At 54.0% G+C, this 18,712-nt stretch overlaps 1 protein-coding gene across 1 annotated transcript; it reads right to left on the reverse strand.

Annotated features, from left to right (window-relative positions):
* Nucleotides 1-56: 56 nt before the first annotated feature.
* On the reverse strand, nucleotides 57-17,984 carry ANKRD13B (ankyrin repeat domain 13B). Its single transcript, XM_027034574.2, has 15 exons — nucleotides 17,760-17,984; nucleotides 6,970-7,105; nucleotides 6,716-6,840; nucleotides 6,584-6,629; nucleotides 5,823-5,966; nucleotides 5,542-5,731; nucleotides 5,399-5,465; nucleotides 4,284-4,365; nucleotides 3,436-3,500; nucleotides 3,079-3,209; nucleotides 2,794-2,951; nucleotides 2,501-2,653; nucleotides 2,214-2,377; nucleotides 2,060-2,136; nucleotides 57-1,550 (listed from the first exon to the last, which is right to left on the reverse strand). The coding sequence occupies exons 1-15, from the start codon at nucleotides 17,871-17,873 to the stop codon at nucleotides 1,313-1,315; spliced, it is 1,890 nt and encodes a 629-aa protein (XP_026890375.1). The 5' UTR covers nucleotides 17,874-17,984; the 3' UTR covers nucleotides 57-1,312.
* Nucleotides 17,985-18,712: the final 728 nt, after the last annotated feature.

The raw sequence follows: 18,712 nt of genomic DNA on the forward strand, positions 1-18,712 counted from the left end.
GGGGGCAGTGCTGACAAATGCTCAGGACCCACTAGGCATTCTTTTACCTCAAAACCCTCCCACACTGAGTTTCAGAAAGAACCCCTAACCCGTAGGTGGGCGTTCTTCCCCAGTAAAGCCAGCTAGGAAAAGCCTTGGGTTTGAAGCCTCTTTTATTTGTGCCTCAGAGTCAGTCTGGTGCCCCTGGCATCAGGGAAGGAGGTGAGAGGAACAGTTTCTCTTTGTTCTTTTCTTCCATCCCTTTTGTGTCCCTACTGAGCCTCATTGGCTGAGCCAGGAAGGCCAGCCTGAGAAGGTGGACAAGGGTGTGCAGTGGGCCCCTGCCCCTAGCGGGGTCTGTGCTTCTCTGGGTGGGTGGGGTGGGGCAGGGGAGAGCCGGGGGTTAGCACCATTGGATGAAGGGTTTTAGAGTCAGCCCCTGGGTGGGGGCAGGTGGGACACACGACCACAGAGGGCTAGCAGCAGCTGGTGGGAAGGGGTGGGTGGTGGTGCCAGGGCCCTGAGCCGGTGAGAGGGCTCCATGGTGCACCTGCCCATAAGCGGGGCCGGGGGACAGGGTCTAGTGCTTGCCCCCAGCCCAAATATGCCCCCCATTTGCCAAAACATCATGAAGGAACCAGGCCTTGCCCAGGCCGGGGGGCCACTTTGGGCACCCTTCCTGATCACAAAAAGCATGCCTTGGGGATAGGGACTACAACCTCTGGCCGCCCAAGGAGAAACTGGGACCACCCTGAGACCCGGGAGGGGTGTGGGGGGCTGGGGAAGCCGGGCACCCCGCTAAGTGCACTTGACGCTGAAATGCCGGGGTGAAGGAGGAGCTGGGCCCTTGACGTGCTGGTTTGTGTCTGGGACAAAGCAGCAACACAGCACGTGGGGAGCTCAGCTGCCCCCCAGGGGTGAAGAGCGGAGATGCAAAGGCTTCACGGACAGTGTCCTACAGTGGGTTCTGTGAGCAGAAAAGGAGGACCGACCAGAAGGAGCAAGGGATGGGGACAATGCTCCTTTAAGGACCCGGCTCCCCCTTAGGACGGCCTGGCCCCCTTGGACAAGTCTGAGCCCAGGATAGAGTGGTGGGCGTCAGGATATAGCAAAGCAGGGGGACCGGGCCGTGCGAGCTGCCTACAGGGCCCTGGCCGGGACAGGTAACGCGCGGTCCCCCGAGCCCCCTCCCCGCATGGTGCCGGATGCGCCTCTATGCCCCCGAGGCTGCGGCTCCAGTCTCCGGCCGCAGCCCGGCGGGCGCGCGGGCGCGAGCGAGTCTCGCTCCGAGGCAGGTCACGCGGGGCGTGGCCGAAGGGCCCGGCAGTGGGCGCTACTGCTCCGTCAGTGAGAGCCGCAGGATGCGCTCCAGCTCCTCCTCCTCCAGGCGCGCGCGCCGCCGCCGCTCCTCCTGCTCCTGCGCCGACAGCTCCATGGCCAGCCGCAGCTGCTCGTCGTAGCTCCGGAACACATGGCCACCTGGGCCGGGGCGCGGGCTGGGCCGAGGGCTGGGCACCGACGCCAGGGCCGCGGGGGGCGCAGGCTGGCGCTGCGGCGTAGGCGGGGCGCTCCTGGGGGCGGGTAAGATACGTCGAGGGTTCCGGGCGCACCTGCCCGTAAGCGGGGCCAGGAGACAGCGTGGAGGCCCGAAGAAAGAGTAGGGCTCGTCACCCGCCGGTGGAAGCGATGAATCCTGCATCACCTCCCTGGCTCCCACCCAGATGTGACAAATCTCAGCCCCTACAAAGCCCATCCTCCCAGTTGACGGTGGACCAGCACATGTGGGCATGCATCTTCTAGAACCCTAGCCCTGACATCCTGCCTGGTAAGGGTCTGAAGGCCTTTGAGGCCTGTCCCCTGCTCCCTGGCTGCTTTTGGAGTACTGCTCAGAGTGAGGAAAGGGTGGGGATTGAAGCCTTCTGGAAACGAGCAGGGGCGCAACAGAGGGTACCATGGTTTCCTCGGGCCAAGAAGAGCCGCTCAGCCAGCAGTATCCTCACCCTCTGGGACAGGGCACCATGGTACATGTGCATGTGTTATTTCGGGGGAGGGAGGACAAGTCAGGACTGGCGGAACTGACCTGTCCTGTCGGCGAGCGTCGTAGGACATGGGGTGAGTGCCCGGCTTGCTGTTGGTTAGCGCCTCCCAGATAGTGACCTGGAGGGAGGGACGTGGGCCAGTCAGCCAGGGTGGCGCTGCAGCCGGGCAGGGGCGGCGCGGTGGCAGGGACGCACCTGATCATACTCACTACCCGCCTCAAGCAGGCTCTGCTGGATGGCAAACTGAAGCAGGTCATCGTCGTCATCGCGTGTGGCCGCCTCCCTCTGGCCGCCCAGCACGCTGTAGCCGCGCGGGGCCTCGAACAACGAGGGGGAGATCTCGCAGCCGCGGCAGGAGGCTGAGGGCGCCAGGCTGGGCGTCAGAGCGGGGGCGGCCCCACCCTCCGCCCACCTGGAAAGGGCGTGGGCAAGGGCGGGGCGGGGAGGTACGTAAGGGCAGCGTGCAGAGGGTGGGGTCTCACTCGTGGAACTGGAGCTGCTGACGCTGGAGGAGTCGCTGCCTGGGGAAGGGGTCTCACTGCTGGGGCTGCCTCGCACCGATGGCACTGGCTCGTCACAGCCATTGAGGTTCCCGAAGGTAATACGAGCGTTGAGGATGTGGAAGATTGGGATTTCTGAGGATGAAGAAACTGTCAGGTGCCACCACCCACCTTCTCACACCTTAGGCATCCCCAATCTTTACCTCATCTAAGCCCTACCCACCCCCCCACCCCCAGCCAACAGCGGCTGAAGAGAAATGGGGGTGGGGTCTCACCAATCTTGACAGGAAAACCAGGGGGCAGGCGCAGGGTAATGAAATCCCGGAGCTTGGCGAAAAGCGCATTGCTGACAGCCATGAGGTCAATGATGGGGGCCACCTGCTCACACAGGGACAGGGGATGCTCCTCACACAGCCACAGCTTGGCCTTGAACCTGCCCCCCCCAGATCCCAAGGGGTGAGGGACATAGTAGAAGCCATGGCCTCCCACCCAGTACATTCTGGAGACCCCATCCAGCCCTGGCCTACCCACCCCTCCCCAGCACCGGCAGGGGGCCTCACTTCTGTGTCTTGGTGGTCAGTTCCATGGGGCGGCCCATGTCCCGGTTGCCAAGCTCAAAGTTGGGGTTGAAGTATTCTTCTGCAGTGATGGCAGTGGGGTTGGCTTGGCTCAGAGTCTGAGTGATCAGGGTCTGTACCACATGAGGAAGTGCCCATGAGCCTGTCAGTCTCTGATGCCAGCCCAGCCATTTGGTATCATGGGCCCCAGAGCTATCCCCCCTGCCACTGTGGAGCTGACACGGCCTCGGGCATTGTGGAAAGTAGGTCCACTCAGGCCATGCTAGGCAGGACGCCTCCCAGGTCTCCTGAGCCACATCCACACCCTTCCACACAAGGGCACCCCTGGCACATACTCACCCCATTTTGGGGGCCCCCGTGCTGTTCAGCAATTCCCAGGAAGGACTGCAGAGGTGTCTTACAGCCTACAAGAAATGTAGCATCTCAGAGGACACTGCAACCCTCAGAAGTGATGCACCCCCGATCTAAGGAGGAAGCTGGTTCCTGGCAGGTAGGGAGGATTGCTCACCCACACCAAACTCTCAGGCACCTTCATCTGAAGGTGACTGAGGACTCCAAAGGCCAGGGGCGAGGAACACTACAGGCACAGTGGGAATAAAAGTAGGCCTGGGGCTTAGGAGAAACTTCCAAAAGTGTCCAGGTTGGTGACACTGGACGAAAAATACCTGCTTTCGGTGAGCAGTTTTAGGGGATGTATGTGTATGTGTGTGTTTTCCTTCAAGCACTTCCATCTTAATTACCTCATTTTGTTCCCCTGTGAGGTAGGAATTGTCTTCCTACCTTAGGCAGCCTAACCAGTGCCCAGAGAGAGTCAGGTGTAGTATCAAGAGGCACAAAGCATCAGTGACACACCCCCTGACTTTCTGCTTAGGATATGTTCCACTAGACTGGAATGGCTAATAAGTAGCATACATGACATTTCCACTCCCAAATCCAAGGCAGACGTCAGTTACCAGTTGTAGAATTCCTTCCCACTGAGCCCAGATGTTGCCTTAGAATCTTCCTAGCTGCACTCCAGACAGTCACTCCCAATTATTAGCACTTGGCACTTGAACTGAAACCTATTTATGTGAATAAACTATCCTGGCTTTTGCTGGGCTGTCACAGGGAATACTGATGGAGGTACTCAAGTGGGAGCTGCTTCCTTACACCACCCCTCCCCTGCCACTCCACCACTGCTTCATTACCTTTGACCTTGCCCTTGTGCTGTTCTGAAAGATGCTCTGTCCGTGTCCGGGTGATGAGCTCCACATTGGATGCCCCGTATACCTGGCGACAGATGAGGAAAGGGCTCAAAGACAATTCCAGTACCCTATCCCCAGCCCCCAAGGGCCTTATGAACACTTCCTGCAAGGAAGGGTCCATTGGGGGATGGGGGAGCTGTTTGCTCCATCTCCCAGCCTTTGGGCAAGTAAATATCTGAAGTCATTCATCCATTCTCTTATTCATTGAACAAACATTCTGTGAGGAGACTTTATGTGCCAGGCACTGAGGCAGGCATCAGGGACAGTGATGAACGTGCACCACTCAGTGGTGAACAAGCACTACTAGAGACAATCCCCACCCTTTTGAGGCTCACACACTATTTGAAGAGATAAGGAAATGGGCAGTTATAATATAGTGTGATTCACTCTGGTGAAGGTTGCAGAGGGCTGTGGGAACAAAAAGCAGAGGCCTTAACGCAGTCTGCAGGGCCAGGGAAGGCTTCCAGGACACAATGCAGTGCCTGGCAGCATTTGTTAGTTCCTTCCTTTACCAGCGGCACCATGTGGCCCCACAAGGGTGATGTAGGGGTCCCAGCGTGACCAACACGGTATTCTTAGGAGTAAAGGTCGGGCTTTGGAGTTAGGCAGCCAAGGTCTAAACCTTGGCTTTGTCACCTGTAGCTGTGTGACCCTGGACAGGTCATGGAACCGCTCCAAGCCTCCTTCCTCATCACAGAATGGGCCAATACCCCACCCCACAGAAGGTTCCTGTTGGAAAGGCTCAACAAACACCTGTAAAATGGGAATAATAATACACCTACCCAAAAAGGTTGTTGGGATTAAATGAGTATGTGTGTGTGTGTACATATGTATTCACACATACATACAAAACATCAGAACACAGTCTCGAACATGAGTATAGTAAGCACTTCAACTCGGGCCATTCTCATCAGTTGCCTCTTAGTCTAGTGCCCTTCCCTCCTTGCTGCATTGCCTCTGCACCTCCAAGGCTGAAAAAGAGTGGTCAGGAAACCCCTGCCCAGGGCACTGCAGGCAAGAGTTTGGCAGGTTCTGGTACCAGAGAGCGGTGGCCTCACCTTGGCTTCATACCCATTCACCATCTCTGTCTTCTCACTGCGCCAGCCCAGGATGCCAGTCTTGTTCCTGGGGAAGCAGAGTGGTCCAGGTGAGGGGGCATCCAGCAGCCTGGCTCTAGGCTACGAGGGCTGCGCCCACTCACCTCTCAAAGGAGATGTTCTTGGTGTCAAGCTGCGTGGTGACAACGGGCGCGGTAAGCCGGCTCAGCACCTGCTCCTCAGTGGGCTGGGCAGCAGCCAGCAGCAGCTCACGGTCCTGCCCAGCCAGTGCCAGAGTCTCTGTGTACACCACCCGGCGGTCGTGGTCAATCTCCATGACCACGGCGCTTGTGTCTGCCAACCACAGAATAGCACAGGGGGGTCAGGGGTGGCGTGGAGCTGTCCCCAGCCTTCCCACCTTGCCCTACCTCCTGCCCTGCCTGACCTTGGCCCCTGAAGACGAAGCTGCGGTTCCCTCGCTGCCACGTCATGTGGTCAAAGCCCAAGAGCGTGGTATCTACCCGCAGGTTTTGCCCACTCTTCCACACTTTGTAGGTGTCACTAGGGCAGATCTTGGACACCAAGGGCACTAGGTGGAAGGGAAGGTCAGAGTGGCTTCATTTTGCCTGGTCCACCCAACCTGGGCCACCTCAGGGCATAGGGGTCAGGGTCAGTGTTGTGGCTGGGCAAGGATAACAGAGCTAGTGGGAGAGCAGCCCCTTTCCAAACTCCCCCCACGTGAATGGAGACCCGTCACTCAGATGTAAGCAACCTGAAGTTGAAGATGGGCACGTCTCAGCCGCTATCAAGTCCCTAATAGCCACCATTTGTTAATTCATTCACTCAACCTTTCAATCTCCCAACAAATATTTATTGAATACCTACTGTGTACCAGGCACTGTTCTAGTCAATGAGGATAGAACACTGAACATGCCCTCTTGGAGCTTACCTTCTGGCAAGGAGTGACAAGTAACAAACAAATGAGCAAATCATTACAAAGTGAAGGAAATAATAATAATGGAATCAAGACAGTGTCTGAGACAGTGTGGAAAAGCCTAGCCAAGGAGTTGGCACTGAGGTGGGAACTAAAAAATGAGAAGGAGCCATAGGAAGAGCTGTGGCAATAGAGCTCCAGGCAGGGGAGCAGCAGGTACAAAAGCCCTGAGGTGGGAGAATGCCCAGAGAGGCCCCCATCGGCCCCCTTACCCCAGCTAGTGAACTCCCATTTCATCTCCACATAGAAGTCCTGGGCCTGGAGGATGAAAAAGAGAGTAGCTAAGCCTGTGCTAGAGACAGGGTTCAAATGCATTGTGGGGAGGCTGAGAGGCTGGCCCTCACCTTGCGCAGCTTTTCCAGGAGCACGGGGATGCCCGCCAACCGCTTCACCACCCGCTGGTAGTCCCGGTACCTCAGCACCAGCTGCACCAGCTCCAGGTCCCGGGTACTCACAGCCTCCTGAAGCACTGGGGGTGGGGGGAGGAGGCAAAGTCACAGGTCAGGACCCTGCCTGCGGCCCCCGTCAGCAAACCAAGGGTGAGGATATGAAGCTGGGAGACGCTGGCTGTGGGGCTGGGGTGAGCAGGGGTGCCCACCTGTCCAGCCGCTGCGATTCTCCCTGCCCACATCTGCACCATGTGCCAGGAGCACACGGGCACACTCGAGGTGTCCCAGTGTGGTGGCCAGGTGCAGGGGGGTCCGCCCACGGGGATCCAGCTGCTCGATGTCCACCTGGAGAAGGAGGTGAAGATGTATCCCTGGTCACTTCTGAGGCAGCCCATCTGAGCCCAACAGCCTCTAGGGAAGCAGCAACCACCTGAATGCCCTGCCTTGCTCACCTTACAAGGCAATGGAAAAGACAGACACAATGAGCTGGGGTCAGGTGGGTGAAAAGAGGCTTGTAGGACAGGGCAGGAAGTAGCCCTGAGAAAGGAAGGACCTTCCTCCTTTCCTGTCCACCTCGGTCCCCTGACTGGGTTCACTCTTCCGAGGCCCAGTGGGCTAACTTTGAAGAAGAATCCCAGAGCTGAAGGGTGGTCGAGACAGGCTGTTGGCCAAGGAGAGCACTTGAGACTAGATTTATCCTACAGGTCCAAGACCACACTTTCAGGAAGGGCTATTAATTTAGATCATTGACATTATCACTGAGTGAGGTTTAACAAACAATTGCTGTAATATATTGATAGGAATGAAAGAATATGGTACAACTTCAAACCCATGTCCTTTATATGTGGGACACTATGTATTAACACTTTTTTTTTTTTTTTTTTTTTTTTTACAAATCCTATTATTGTTTTGTGGATAGCATAATTATATTGCATAAGATTTTTGTTGTGTGATAAAAACATAAATATTTAAATATATTTCAGGAGTCTAAGACCTCTAGCTAAATACAGTGAACTGACCACATGCATGTAACTCCTCTTCTCCTTCCCCAAACTTGATTAAAATGCCAGTAAATGGCTTCTATTCCAACTATAGTGAGATACCTGAAACCACCATCCCATTATAACAGATAAAAATACTTCAAAATACATGAAATAATTGTTTTCAGACATTAGGCAACAAGTAGTCCAGGACTATGATCCCTGAAATAAGAGAAACAAATAAGGTAGGCCCTATGATTGCCTAGATTTCTACCTGGGAGTATCATTCCAGACAGCAATGCAGGAGGCAGGGAATCCCTAGCAGAGCATGGTAGTCTTGCTGAGGAGTTGAGGAGACAGAGGAGTTCAGGCAGGCTGAGGTAGCAAGAAGTTGCAGGACCAAGTTCCAGGAAGGAGTGAGATATGCAAACAAGGGACTCCAGAAAATCTGCATGGGGTTCCTCTGAGTCTTTGCAGAATACCAAACCTCACCTATGTAGAGTGAAACTCAGCAATACTAGACAGAAGAGGAGCAATAAGCTGGTAAATTTCCAGCACTCATGTCTCAGGGCAGGGAGACATTCAAACTCCAACCCGCTAGAATAGAAGGTCTTTGTTGTTTGCACAAGGTATTCAACAGAGACCCAAGAATGGTGATGCCTTTGTAGTAGGATTAAACTATCCCTAGAGAAAAGGCTCACCTAAACCCAATCTAATAACTATTAAAAATAACCTCAAAAGGATCAAACTGATTTACAAGTAACTTAACTCAGTCTGTCAGAACGAAGCCTTACACTCTTTAAAGGAAGACAATAAAATCCAGATGCTTAACATTACAATGTTTGCAGTATCTAACATCCAGTTACAAATTACTAGAAAAAAATTATCAGACATGCAAAGAAATAGGAAAATATGACCCATAATCAGGAGAAAAATCATTTAACAGAAACATAGTCAGAAATGATAAAGATGATGAATAGTTTAATGTGCTCAAGAGTTGAAAGAAAAACATGAACACAATGTTCATGGGGAAAGAAATGAGAGATATGTACAATATCTGAAATCAAAAATTCATAGGATGGAATTAAGAATAGATTAGACAGGGCACCTGGGTGGCTCAGTCAGTTGAGCAACAGACGTCGGCTCAGGTCACGATCTTGCCGTTCGTGGGTTTGAGCCCCATGTTGGGCTCTGTGCTGACAGCTCAGAGCCCGGAGCCTGCTTCAGATTCTGTGTCTCCCTCTCTCTCTGCCCCTCCCCTACTCACACACTCTCTCTCTGTCTCTCAAAAATAAGTAAAACATTAAAAAAAAATAGGTTAGACACTATAGGGGCACCTGGGTGGCTCAGTCGGTTAAATGTCTGACTTTGGTTCAGGTCATGCTCTCATAGTTCATGAGTTTGAGCCCCACATCGAGCTCTGTGCTGACAGCTCAGATCCTGGAGCCTGCTTCGGATTCTGTGTCTCCCTCTCTCTCTGCCCCTCCCTCGCTCACACTCTATCTCTCTCTCTCTCAAAAATAAATAAACATCTAAAGAAAATTTTTTTAAAGATTAGACACTAAAGAATAAAAAAAAAATTAGTGAGTTTGAAGATATAACAATAGAACTATAGCACAGAGAACAGAAATGGAGCACAGAAGAGGGAAAAAGTACTGAAAAACATTCAAAGAGCCTCAAGGATATGTGAGACACTATAAGGCATTTTAACATATATGTAATTGGAGTCCCAGAGACTAGGCTAAGAAAGTGGGAGAAATAAGACATTTAAAGAGATAACAACCAACATTTTTCCAAATTTGTTGTTTTAAAAAAGCTACTATAGGGGGCTGAATGGTGGTGTGCCCCCAAATATATGTTTATACTCTAACCCCCAGAACCTGTGAGTGATGGGTATTTGCGGGTGAAATTAAGGTAAGGATCTCAAGATGAGATCAGCCTGGATTTTGCAGGTGGGCCCTAACTAAATCCAATGACCTGCCTTTATAAGACCTACAAAGGAGAGATCCATGGAGAGAGGAGAAGTTCCATGTAAAGAGGAAGCAGAGACTGGAGTTATGCAGCCACAAGCCAAAAAGTGCCTGGAGATACCAGAAGCTGGAAGAGGCAAGGAAGGATTCTCCCCTTAAGCATTTGGAAGGAGTGGAGCCCTGCTGACTCCTTGACTTTGGACTTCCAAACTCCAAAAGAATGAAAGAATAAAATTACCCAATCTGTGGTAATTTTCTGCACAAGCTAACACAATGATAAACCCACAGAACCAAGAAACTCAATGAATCCCAACCAAGACAAACACCAAGAAAACTACACCCAGGCCCATCATAATCAACTGCTGAAAGCTTAGTGATAAAAAGACAATCTTAAAATCATTTTCAGGGGCGCCTGGGTGGCTCAGTTGGTTGAGCGGTGAGACTGCAGTTCAGGTCATGATCTCACTATTCGTGGGTTCAAGCCCCACATGGGTCTCGCTGCTGTCAGCGTGGAGCCCACCTTGGATCCTCTGTCCCGTCTCTCCACCCCTCCCCTACTTGCATGCACGTGCTCTCTCGCTCTTTCTCTCAAAAATAAATTAAATCTTAAAAAAACAATAATAAAATCATTTTGAGAAATGAGACACACTATGTCTAGAAGAACAAATACAGGAAATACTGCATACTTCTCAACAGAAACCATGCAAGTTAGAAAACAATCGAATGAAATGTTTAAAGTGCTGGGGGGAAAAATGTCGACCTAGAATTCTCTGTCCTGTGGAAAAATATCCTTCAAAAATGGAGGGGAAATGAAGACTTTTGTGGACAAACAAAAAAAGCTAAGAGAATTTATCACCAGAAGACATGCAAGAAACGTTAAAGGAAGTTATTTAGGTGGAAGGAAAATGTTAACCGATGGAAACTTAGATCTGTACAAAGGAATGAAGAGTGCCTCAAAAGGAAAATTTGTGAGTAAGTGTAAGAATGTCAATAAAATATTTAAAACCCACAAGAGTAAAGAGAAGAGATGCTAGCAGATGAGAAATGTTAACACATCTTTAGAACATAGAAAGTGGCTGGGGCATTACAACCGACTCAGTGGAGCAGAGGGTACTAGAACCCAAACACTCATAGGGGAACCCCAGTGAGTGTCAAGCCAGACCACCCTTGAAATGTCCAGAACATGAAGGCAGTGGGAATGGCAGAGGTATGAGTGAGGCTCAGAGCTAAATCCAGGGGGGTGGGGGAGGCTGGTTAAAATTCAGAACCCTTGGCCCCCTCCCCAATCTTATAAAGCTGGGAGATGTCCCCCTTCCCCTCCATAGGATGCCAGAAATTTATTCTCTGTATAAACTGAGCCTGAGACCCACTGGACTTGGGGACACTGGTCTGAAGACGAGGTCATGGGGCTGAAAACTAGTGAACGGTGAAAGCCCAGTCCCTTCCTGCCTCAGGTCCTGAACCACTAACAGCCTGACAGTACACGCAACTGCCCCATCCCACCCCAGCAGGAGACTGGAGAATTCTTCTTGGAGAAACTAGAGGCACCGAAAACCTCTGGGTACGGACCTCTGGGGACCCTCCAATAAGCAGGCCAGCTTGCACCCATCGTTTGACAGTAATACCACCCATGCATCAATGAGCTCTACACCCACATTCTTAAATATGCCCCAACAGCCAAGGGTGCCTGGACATTTGAGGAAAGCTGCCAATATGAAAGAGACCAAAACATGCAGATAGATGCTAAAAACCTAGAGGATGCACTGTCAATGCAGGAAATACAAGAACACTTTTGGGGAGGGGGGAACAGTAATTCATATCCTCAGAAATATATGAAAAGATAACTGAATTCATGAAACAAGAAGAGACACCTTGACTTCCCATGACTCCTTGTCTTTCCCTTTGCCTTCTTCCCAGCCATTCCTGGACAGCTACACCTGCCCCAATTCTCCCCTAAAAGGAAACATTACCTCAATTCTCTCCCCCTTTTGGTAAAAAAATAAAATAAAATAAAACTTTATTTTAAATTATTTATTTATTTTAGGTAATCTCTACCCCCAATGTGGGGCTCAAACTCATGACCCAAAGATCAAGAGTCATGCTCTAAGCCAGCCAGGTGCCCTGGTAAAAAGAAACAAAACAAAACAAAACAAAAAAACCATTTTGTAACTGTCTTTATCTCTTCCTTTTCTCTCACCTTCTATATCAAATCCATCAGCAAGGCTGACCTTATGAAGGCTCTTATGAGCCTTTTGAAGGCTCTACCTTCAAAACAGATCCGGACTGTTCTCTGTTTTCATCACCTTCAGGCTACCATTCTGGTGGCAGCCATCCTATCTCACCTGGTGGCCTTGTGGGCCCTTCACTGGTTTCTTCACTCCTCTCTTGGCTTCTTAGGTCTAGTCTCCACATGACCCATCGTAGCCTCCATCATCCTGTGAAATGTCCCTCAGGTCCTGACATCCTTTAGCTCAAAACTTTCCCAAGGCCTCCCATCCTGTTTAGAATAGAATCCAGCAGCCCTGGATGTCTCCTTGAACTCATGTGCTCTCCCACCTCTCCTCCAAATTCCACTCTGCTTGATACCCTAGATAGCCACAGCACTTTCTCCCTCACTTCATTCAGGTGGCTGCTGAAATGTCACCTCCTTAAAAAGGCCTGCCCTTACCATCCATCTTAAATGACACTTGCTATTTGTCTATCTGTTGCCCCTGATCCTGCTTTAGTTCTCTTCCAACATTAAATTACTTGTTCATTTGTTCGTTGTCTCCCTCATCTAGACTGTAAGCCCCACAAAGGGAGGATCCTTGTGTTTTGTTCAATGCTACATCCCCAGTCTCCAGACAGTGCCTGGCACATAACTGGTGCTTAATAAATATTTGTTCAACAGATGCATAAATGACTATATTTAAGGGACCTGGGGAGGGGAAAGCAATACAATGTAAAACTGATAAGCCAAGAGGTAGTTGTAGATGTATATTGTTTGTAATCTTGGAGGTAAATAACAGAACAGCCTAAAGTCCAAACTGGTCGCCTCCAGGGAATGAGGGCGGCAAGTGAGGACTACAGCTTTTCAGTATAATTCTTCTAGCAACAGCTAAATATTTTTTAAAACATGAGAATTAGCTCCTTTGTCAGAAACAAGACATTTTGAATAATGTAAGTAATTTATATGATTTTAATAACCCTGTGTTGGCATTTATTCATTCTTTATTTTTAATTCTTTAAGTAGGCCCCATGCCCAACATGGGGCTTGAACTCACGACCCTGAGATGAAGAGTCACATGTTCTAATGACTGAGCCAGCCAGGTGCCCCCATTTCTTCATTTTTGAATATATTAGGAGCCTCAAAAAAAAAATGTACCTAGCCCACGTGGCATTCTGAGCTGTGGCTTAGAGATCCAAGTGCCCCTCTCCCCACCCCACCTTACGCTCCTCTACATTGGCTCCCCTACAACAAGGACTGCGTTCTTTACTCTTCATCTGTTATGGGATGGGCTGAGCCTCTCTGCGTCCAGCCTAAGTGGAGCCCTGAGTCTGGGGGTGGGAGTGCAGGATCCACAGACTCTGAGCCCGGGGAAGTCAGGAGGAGCCTTCCCATGGGGCAGCAGCTGAAAGTCTATGTGTCTATGCGTCCCACCAGCCCTGTCCCAGATGCTACTACTGCTGCGCTGCTAACAAGGCCCCAGGGAGCTGACAGGGCCCCCCCCCCCCCCCCAGCCCCAGAGCTCCAGATGCTGCCTGCCACCCTCCCCCTCAGGTGCCTCACCTCCAGGACCCAGAGAGAGGCTGGTGCTGCTAGCTGGGCCTGGCTGCCCCTCCCTACCTCCACTCCTGGGGAGCTCTCCCCAGGGTCCCCAGGGCCCTGTTGTTTTCCAGGGATAACACAGCCCCTCCTCTCCCCCCCACATACACCCAGCCAACCCCTCAAAGAAGCTCCCCACACCTGCTCAAAGCATGGCCTGCAGTGAAAGCGGCACCTTGCCCCAGGCCCAGGTGGAAGAATTCATTAATTTCCTCAGCAAAGGCCTGCAGCTATTTAATTGCTAGAATGAAAAGGTTTCCTGTGAAACCTAACACCCAGACCTCACCACCAAGAGAATGAAACTCTGCACCCCAGCAGGCCTCAGCTGGAGTCAAAAGCAGGGGTCTTTTGAGCTCAGGGGCTGAGGCTCCCTGGGCAAAGAGACTCCCTGCTTCCACTCAGGTACACACCTACACACACGCACACGTGAACAGGTACCATAGGAATCCACAAGAATCCACTCCTTTTGCCCCCACACTGAGGGTCCATGTGCTCCCATAAGTGTACCAGCATCTGCAAGCTCAGTTGCCTTCTGGATCTGTAGGGGTCACACCTAAGTTTGCTGCCAGCTTATTGGCACATGCATACCCCTTGAACCCACAGGCACTAGCAGGTTATTTTTCAAACTTATTTAGCATTAGCAGAATCCTTGTTAGATGAAACCTTACAAGGGCACACCAAACGTATAGAGCCGGAAAAGAAAGGTGAAGGGCCCAGCGCATAGAGCCACGCATGCTCAGCTTTGATCTCCTTTCCCTGCTCCCTCGCCTCCCCCAGCCAGAAAGAGGACAACCGGTGTCTAGTGTGGTCACTACTTCCGAGCCCCCCAGCCTCCACCAGGTAGGCCTGAGCTCACTCAAGGGGCAGGGAGGCCGGATGCTTCCTCAAGCTGAGTTGGATAGGAGAGGGTGGCACCTGCTCACTCTCCTCCCACCCTACCCCACGCAGCCCCTCCCCATCTGCTTCCCAGACACATTGATTTGGGGTTTCTGGGGTTTGTGGGTCCCTCTCCTGAGCTTCCCCACTCACCAGATGTAGTGATGGCCCACACCTAGGGCTGCCTATGTTAGGGGACAGGGGATCACAGGTGTTCTGGGACACACCAGGTACCTTGGGTGGGGTAACCTCTGTCTGAGCACCTAGGGTCCCCACAGTCCCATCTTGCCTGCCTCTAGGTTAGAAGGATGAACTGAGGAAAGCAGGAAGGAAGACCATGATGGAGGCAGCCCCAGGAAGAAAGAAATGTTTCCTTGGGAACAGTCTGGCCCCCTCCAGAGTCTCTGTTGCCAGGAAAGAACCCTGCCCCCCTTGGCCCTCCCACAGGGAGCCACACAGCCGAACCTCCACCTCCTGCCCCGCAGGGAACACCAGGGACTTCTGACTCAGGAACCCGGGCTGTGCTCAGCTGGCTGTGCCAACCTCAGGGCGTTGTTAGCCAAGGGGAAACTAGCACATCCACTGGCCTACAGCCCCCTGCCCCCTCCCAACCTGGCAGGGTGTGTGCACAGCAGGAAGAAGGGCACCCAGCAACCATCATACTGCTGGGTGCCAACTAGGGGTGGTCATAGATCCTTCCCGTCACCAAAACACCTGATGAGCACCTCCAGTCTCCCCACGACTCCCTGATTCCAGCCCCCAACACAGCTATGGGGGTGGAGGCCCTAAGCAAAGCCAATGAACCTGCTCTGAAACCTGCCATTCCATCTCCCTCCCCAGCCTGCCAGCATTGCCAAGGCTGCCCATGGGAGGGCCTCTGCGGGGCTTTCTTGGAGCGAAGAACAGGCAGCTATGCCAGGTGAAGACCAGGGAAACCCAGCTGGTATGTGCTTGAGCAAAGCCTGGGTGTTTTCTGTGACAGTTGGTGCCAGGAGAACCAGAGGTCAGGGAACCCCCGCTGGATGGAATGCTTAGGGTCTATGGGGTTTCGTTATGATGTTAGAACGCTGCCCCAGTATTATCCCCAGCAGTAAAGGGCTGGGTTGGGCACCCTCAGCTCCCCCTGGGACCCTGATGTCTGGAGGACTGAGCAGTGCCTATTTGGATGCAAGGACCACTCTGCATCAGCCCTAATGTGGAGATACAGCCAGGGGCCTCTTCCATGCAGGATTGGCATTCCCCTTCTTGGCAACCCTGGAGCAAGGCAGAGGACTGGCCTGACTCCTTTGTGGTTGAACAAGGGTTAACTTCAACCATTGCCCTATATTCCTGCTACCCTGGATCAGGGTAGGCAGTGTCCATTTCAAGGAGACACAAACACACCAGGGAAGTGGGAGGGATGGGAGGCTGGAGATACTGGTGAACGTGGTGCCTAGTTTCTGTGGCAGCTTGAGGGGAAAGAGGAACACACTCATCAGCCCCAAAGTACCCCTACCTGCAGCGGGTTCCAATGCTCCCCACCTCGACCTCACTTCAGCAAGATGGCTGCTGACTGGAGTACTATCAATCAGAGAGACCTAGGTGAGAGTCTTTTCTTCCAGGGCATTTTGCCTCTCTCCAATCTCAGCAAGAAAAGAACCACCCACCCCTCAGGCAAGGGAGTACAACTGAGACATTCTGGAGATTCAGCCACTAGCCTTCTGCCTAACAATCCTTGGACCAATCATCTATCACTCCATCAGGAAGTTCCTCTCAGATCAGATTTAAATCCCTCCAGCCTTAACCTCCGTCAGAAGCTTGTCTTCTTTTGCCCTCAGGGGAGGAAAACAGAAGAGTCAGAAGAGACTGAACTGTCTTAGCACCCAGCACAGCATACTCTGTTTCCTGGTTCACACTCACAGCACCAGAACGGGGTCTCCTTGAGAGCGGGGGATGTGCCTGGTTTGTTCATCTTTGTCCCCCAGGACCTACCACTCAGGCCTCGCTTCCTTTACCAGGGCTCTCTGGTTGCAAACCACGTCCTTTATGATGGATAAAACAGAGGCATGGTCTGAGGAGCAACTTGGAGTGCCCTTGTTTAAACAGAGATGGAAAGTAAGTGGACACCCCAACCAGCCCAGAAGCTTGGAGACTCAGGTCATCCCAACATTTCCTAGGACTGCTCTGCAGAGGCAGATGCCTTGCTACTCCGAGGGCTCAGTAGTGGACTTCAGAGACTCCCCAACCCTCACCTTCCTCCCCCCCCTCACTCGTCCTTTGGGAAGCAGGCAGCTCCTCAAAATGAACTTCCTGTGACTCAGGAAGTGGCCCTCCAAAGGCATATTCCCAAAGGGGACCACTCCTGAGCAAACCACTCCCATGGCCCTGGGGTCTCAGATCCGGGCCAAGTCTGCAGGCCTCAACCCGAGGCAAACCAGAGCAGGCTGACCCCAGCACTAGCTCATGCTTCCCCACCCTGGAGGGTGAGTTGTCCACACCCCAAGGGCCCATCTGTGGCCTGGGGACTAAGGGCAGAGTCGGAGCTACCTGTGACCTGTGCCTGCCTTGGTCCTGAAGAATGACCAGGAGACCCCATCCCTTAACCTGGTCTTCTTGGAGGCTACTGCCCAGCCAAAGCTGGCTGACCCACTCATTCTCACAGACTGGCAGCAACCAGGGGGCCCACTTTGTGTACAGAACCCCAAATCCTGAGGCCAGCGGCCCCTAGCTTCCTCAGCGCCCAAGAAGCCAGGCCCCAACCCCAGAGGGCAGGAGAGTTCCTTTCAGCACCTGGACAAGGCCCTTCAGGGCTTCCCCACAGGGAGTCTCTCCCCACTCTCCATTCCAGAGCGGGTGCTGAGGTCTGTGGGACCCGGGGGCTCTGCTCAATCTGAGCAAATAGATGAAGAGCTCGGCGGGAGGGTAGAGGGCACTGGGTGGGGCTGGGATGCCTTGGAGTGCCACAGCCCATTCTCTGATCCTTGACCTGTGACCCCCTCCCGACGCAGGCCTTGCCCACCTCCGCACACTCACGCGGGAGGTGTCGCTGCTCTGCTGCTCCGCGGACTCTCTCACCACATGGAGCACAGACCGACCCGGCAGCCCCTCCCCGCAGCCCTCCGCCCCGGCCGAGGAGGGGCACAGCGTCCCCTACCCCAACCTGGGAGGGTCCAGAACACGTGTGGGCCGTCCGTCCGAGCCGGAGGGGAGCGGCCGGGGACCGCTCCCATCACCCTCTCCCGGTCAACAAGCACAAAAGCCGCCGCTGCGAACAAAGAAGCGCTGCAAACTCGCCGGGGAGGCGGGACAGCCCGCGCCGCGCCCCCTCCCCACACCCAGCGGGCGTGCCCGGCCGTGGGGTCCCCGCGGCGCCCCGACGGCGCTCTTACCTGGCCGGCGCGGACCTCTTTCTCCAGCTCGCGGTGGCGGTTGTGCCACACGAGGTAGTGCAGCGGATACTTGCTCTCGGGCCCCTTCCTGACGGAGGCGTTGGCTGGGATCATCGCCCGCTCCTCATGCCAGGGCCGCGGCGCCCGGCCGGGGAGGGGGGACGGCGCCGGAGCCGGGGCCCGGGGCCGCGGGGCGGGGGGCCGGCGCTGCCTGCTCGCAGGGCTGCGGCTCGGGCATGTGCGAGCGGCGCCGGCGGGCGGGGGCGGCGCGCCCGGCGCTGTGCGGGAGGCGCGGGCCGCGGGCGTCCTCGCGAGGCGGCGGCGGGCGGCGCGGAGAGGCCCCCACCCGCCCGGGGAGGGAGCGGGCGCTCGGCGGCGCGGCGCGGACTCGCGCCTCACCTCCCACACCCCCGCACACAAAGACGCCTCTCGGCGAAGGGAGCAGACTCCCGCAGCGGGCGCGGGGGCGCACGGGGCGCGAACCCCGGGGACGCCGCCGCAGGGACGCGCGCCCGCAGCCCCCGGCTCCCCGCAGCTGCATTGCCCGGCCCTCAGCCCGAGCGGCCGGCGAGAGATGCGGGGATGCGGGGAAGAGGGGAGGGGGACCCGGGTGCCCGGGGCAGAGCTTGTTGTAGCTCGGCCCCGCGGCATCATGGGGCATGTAGTCCGTCTCGTGGAACTGGGGGTGGCGGGCGGCCGGAGAGTGTCCCACTCTGTCCCCCTGATCCCCTGAGAGGATGGGGAGGGAGTCAGGCCTGCCAGGAACGGAGACAGTGTCCTGACGCCAGGTGGGCTGGGGCGCACCCCCACCCACCGGCGTTTTGCCTTTTGCTGGTGAGGGAGGGGGCTACAGGCCTTGCTCAACCATTGGGGGCACAGGAAAGCGTGGCTTTCAGGATTGAGTTTGGGTCCCAGTGGAACGTGAGATGGGATCCAGATTCCTAGAGTGGCTG

The sequence above is a fragment of the Acinonyx jubatus genome, chromosome E1 (genome assembly GCF_027475565.1).
Source record: "Acinonyx jubatus isolate Ajub_Pintada_27869175 chromosome E1, VMU_Ajub_asm_v1.0, whole genome shotgun sequence".
Classification (NCBI taxonomy): domain Eukaryota; kingdom Metazoa; phylum Chordata; class Mammalia; order Carnivora; family Felidae; genus Acinonyx; species Acinonyx jubatus.

What these genes read in the sequence shown, in the direction of transcription:
- ANKRD13B (XM_027034574.2), bottom strand. Translation starts at nt 17,873, where the DNA reads ATGATCCCAGCCAACGCCTCCGTCAGGAAGGGGCCCGAGAGCAAGTAT. An exon ending in AAGAACATCTCCTTTGAGAG is followed by an intron (nt 5,466 to 5,541) that starts GTGAGTGGGCGC and finishes CTGCTTCCCCAG; the next exon opens with GAACAAGACTGGCATCCTGG. An exon ending in TGGTTTTCCTGTCAAGATTG is followed by an intron (nt 2,654 to 2,793) that starts GTGAGACCCCAC and finishes CTTCATCCTCAG; the next exon opens with AAATCCCAATCTTCCACATC.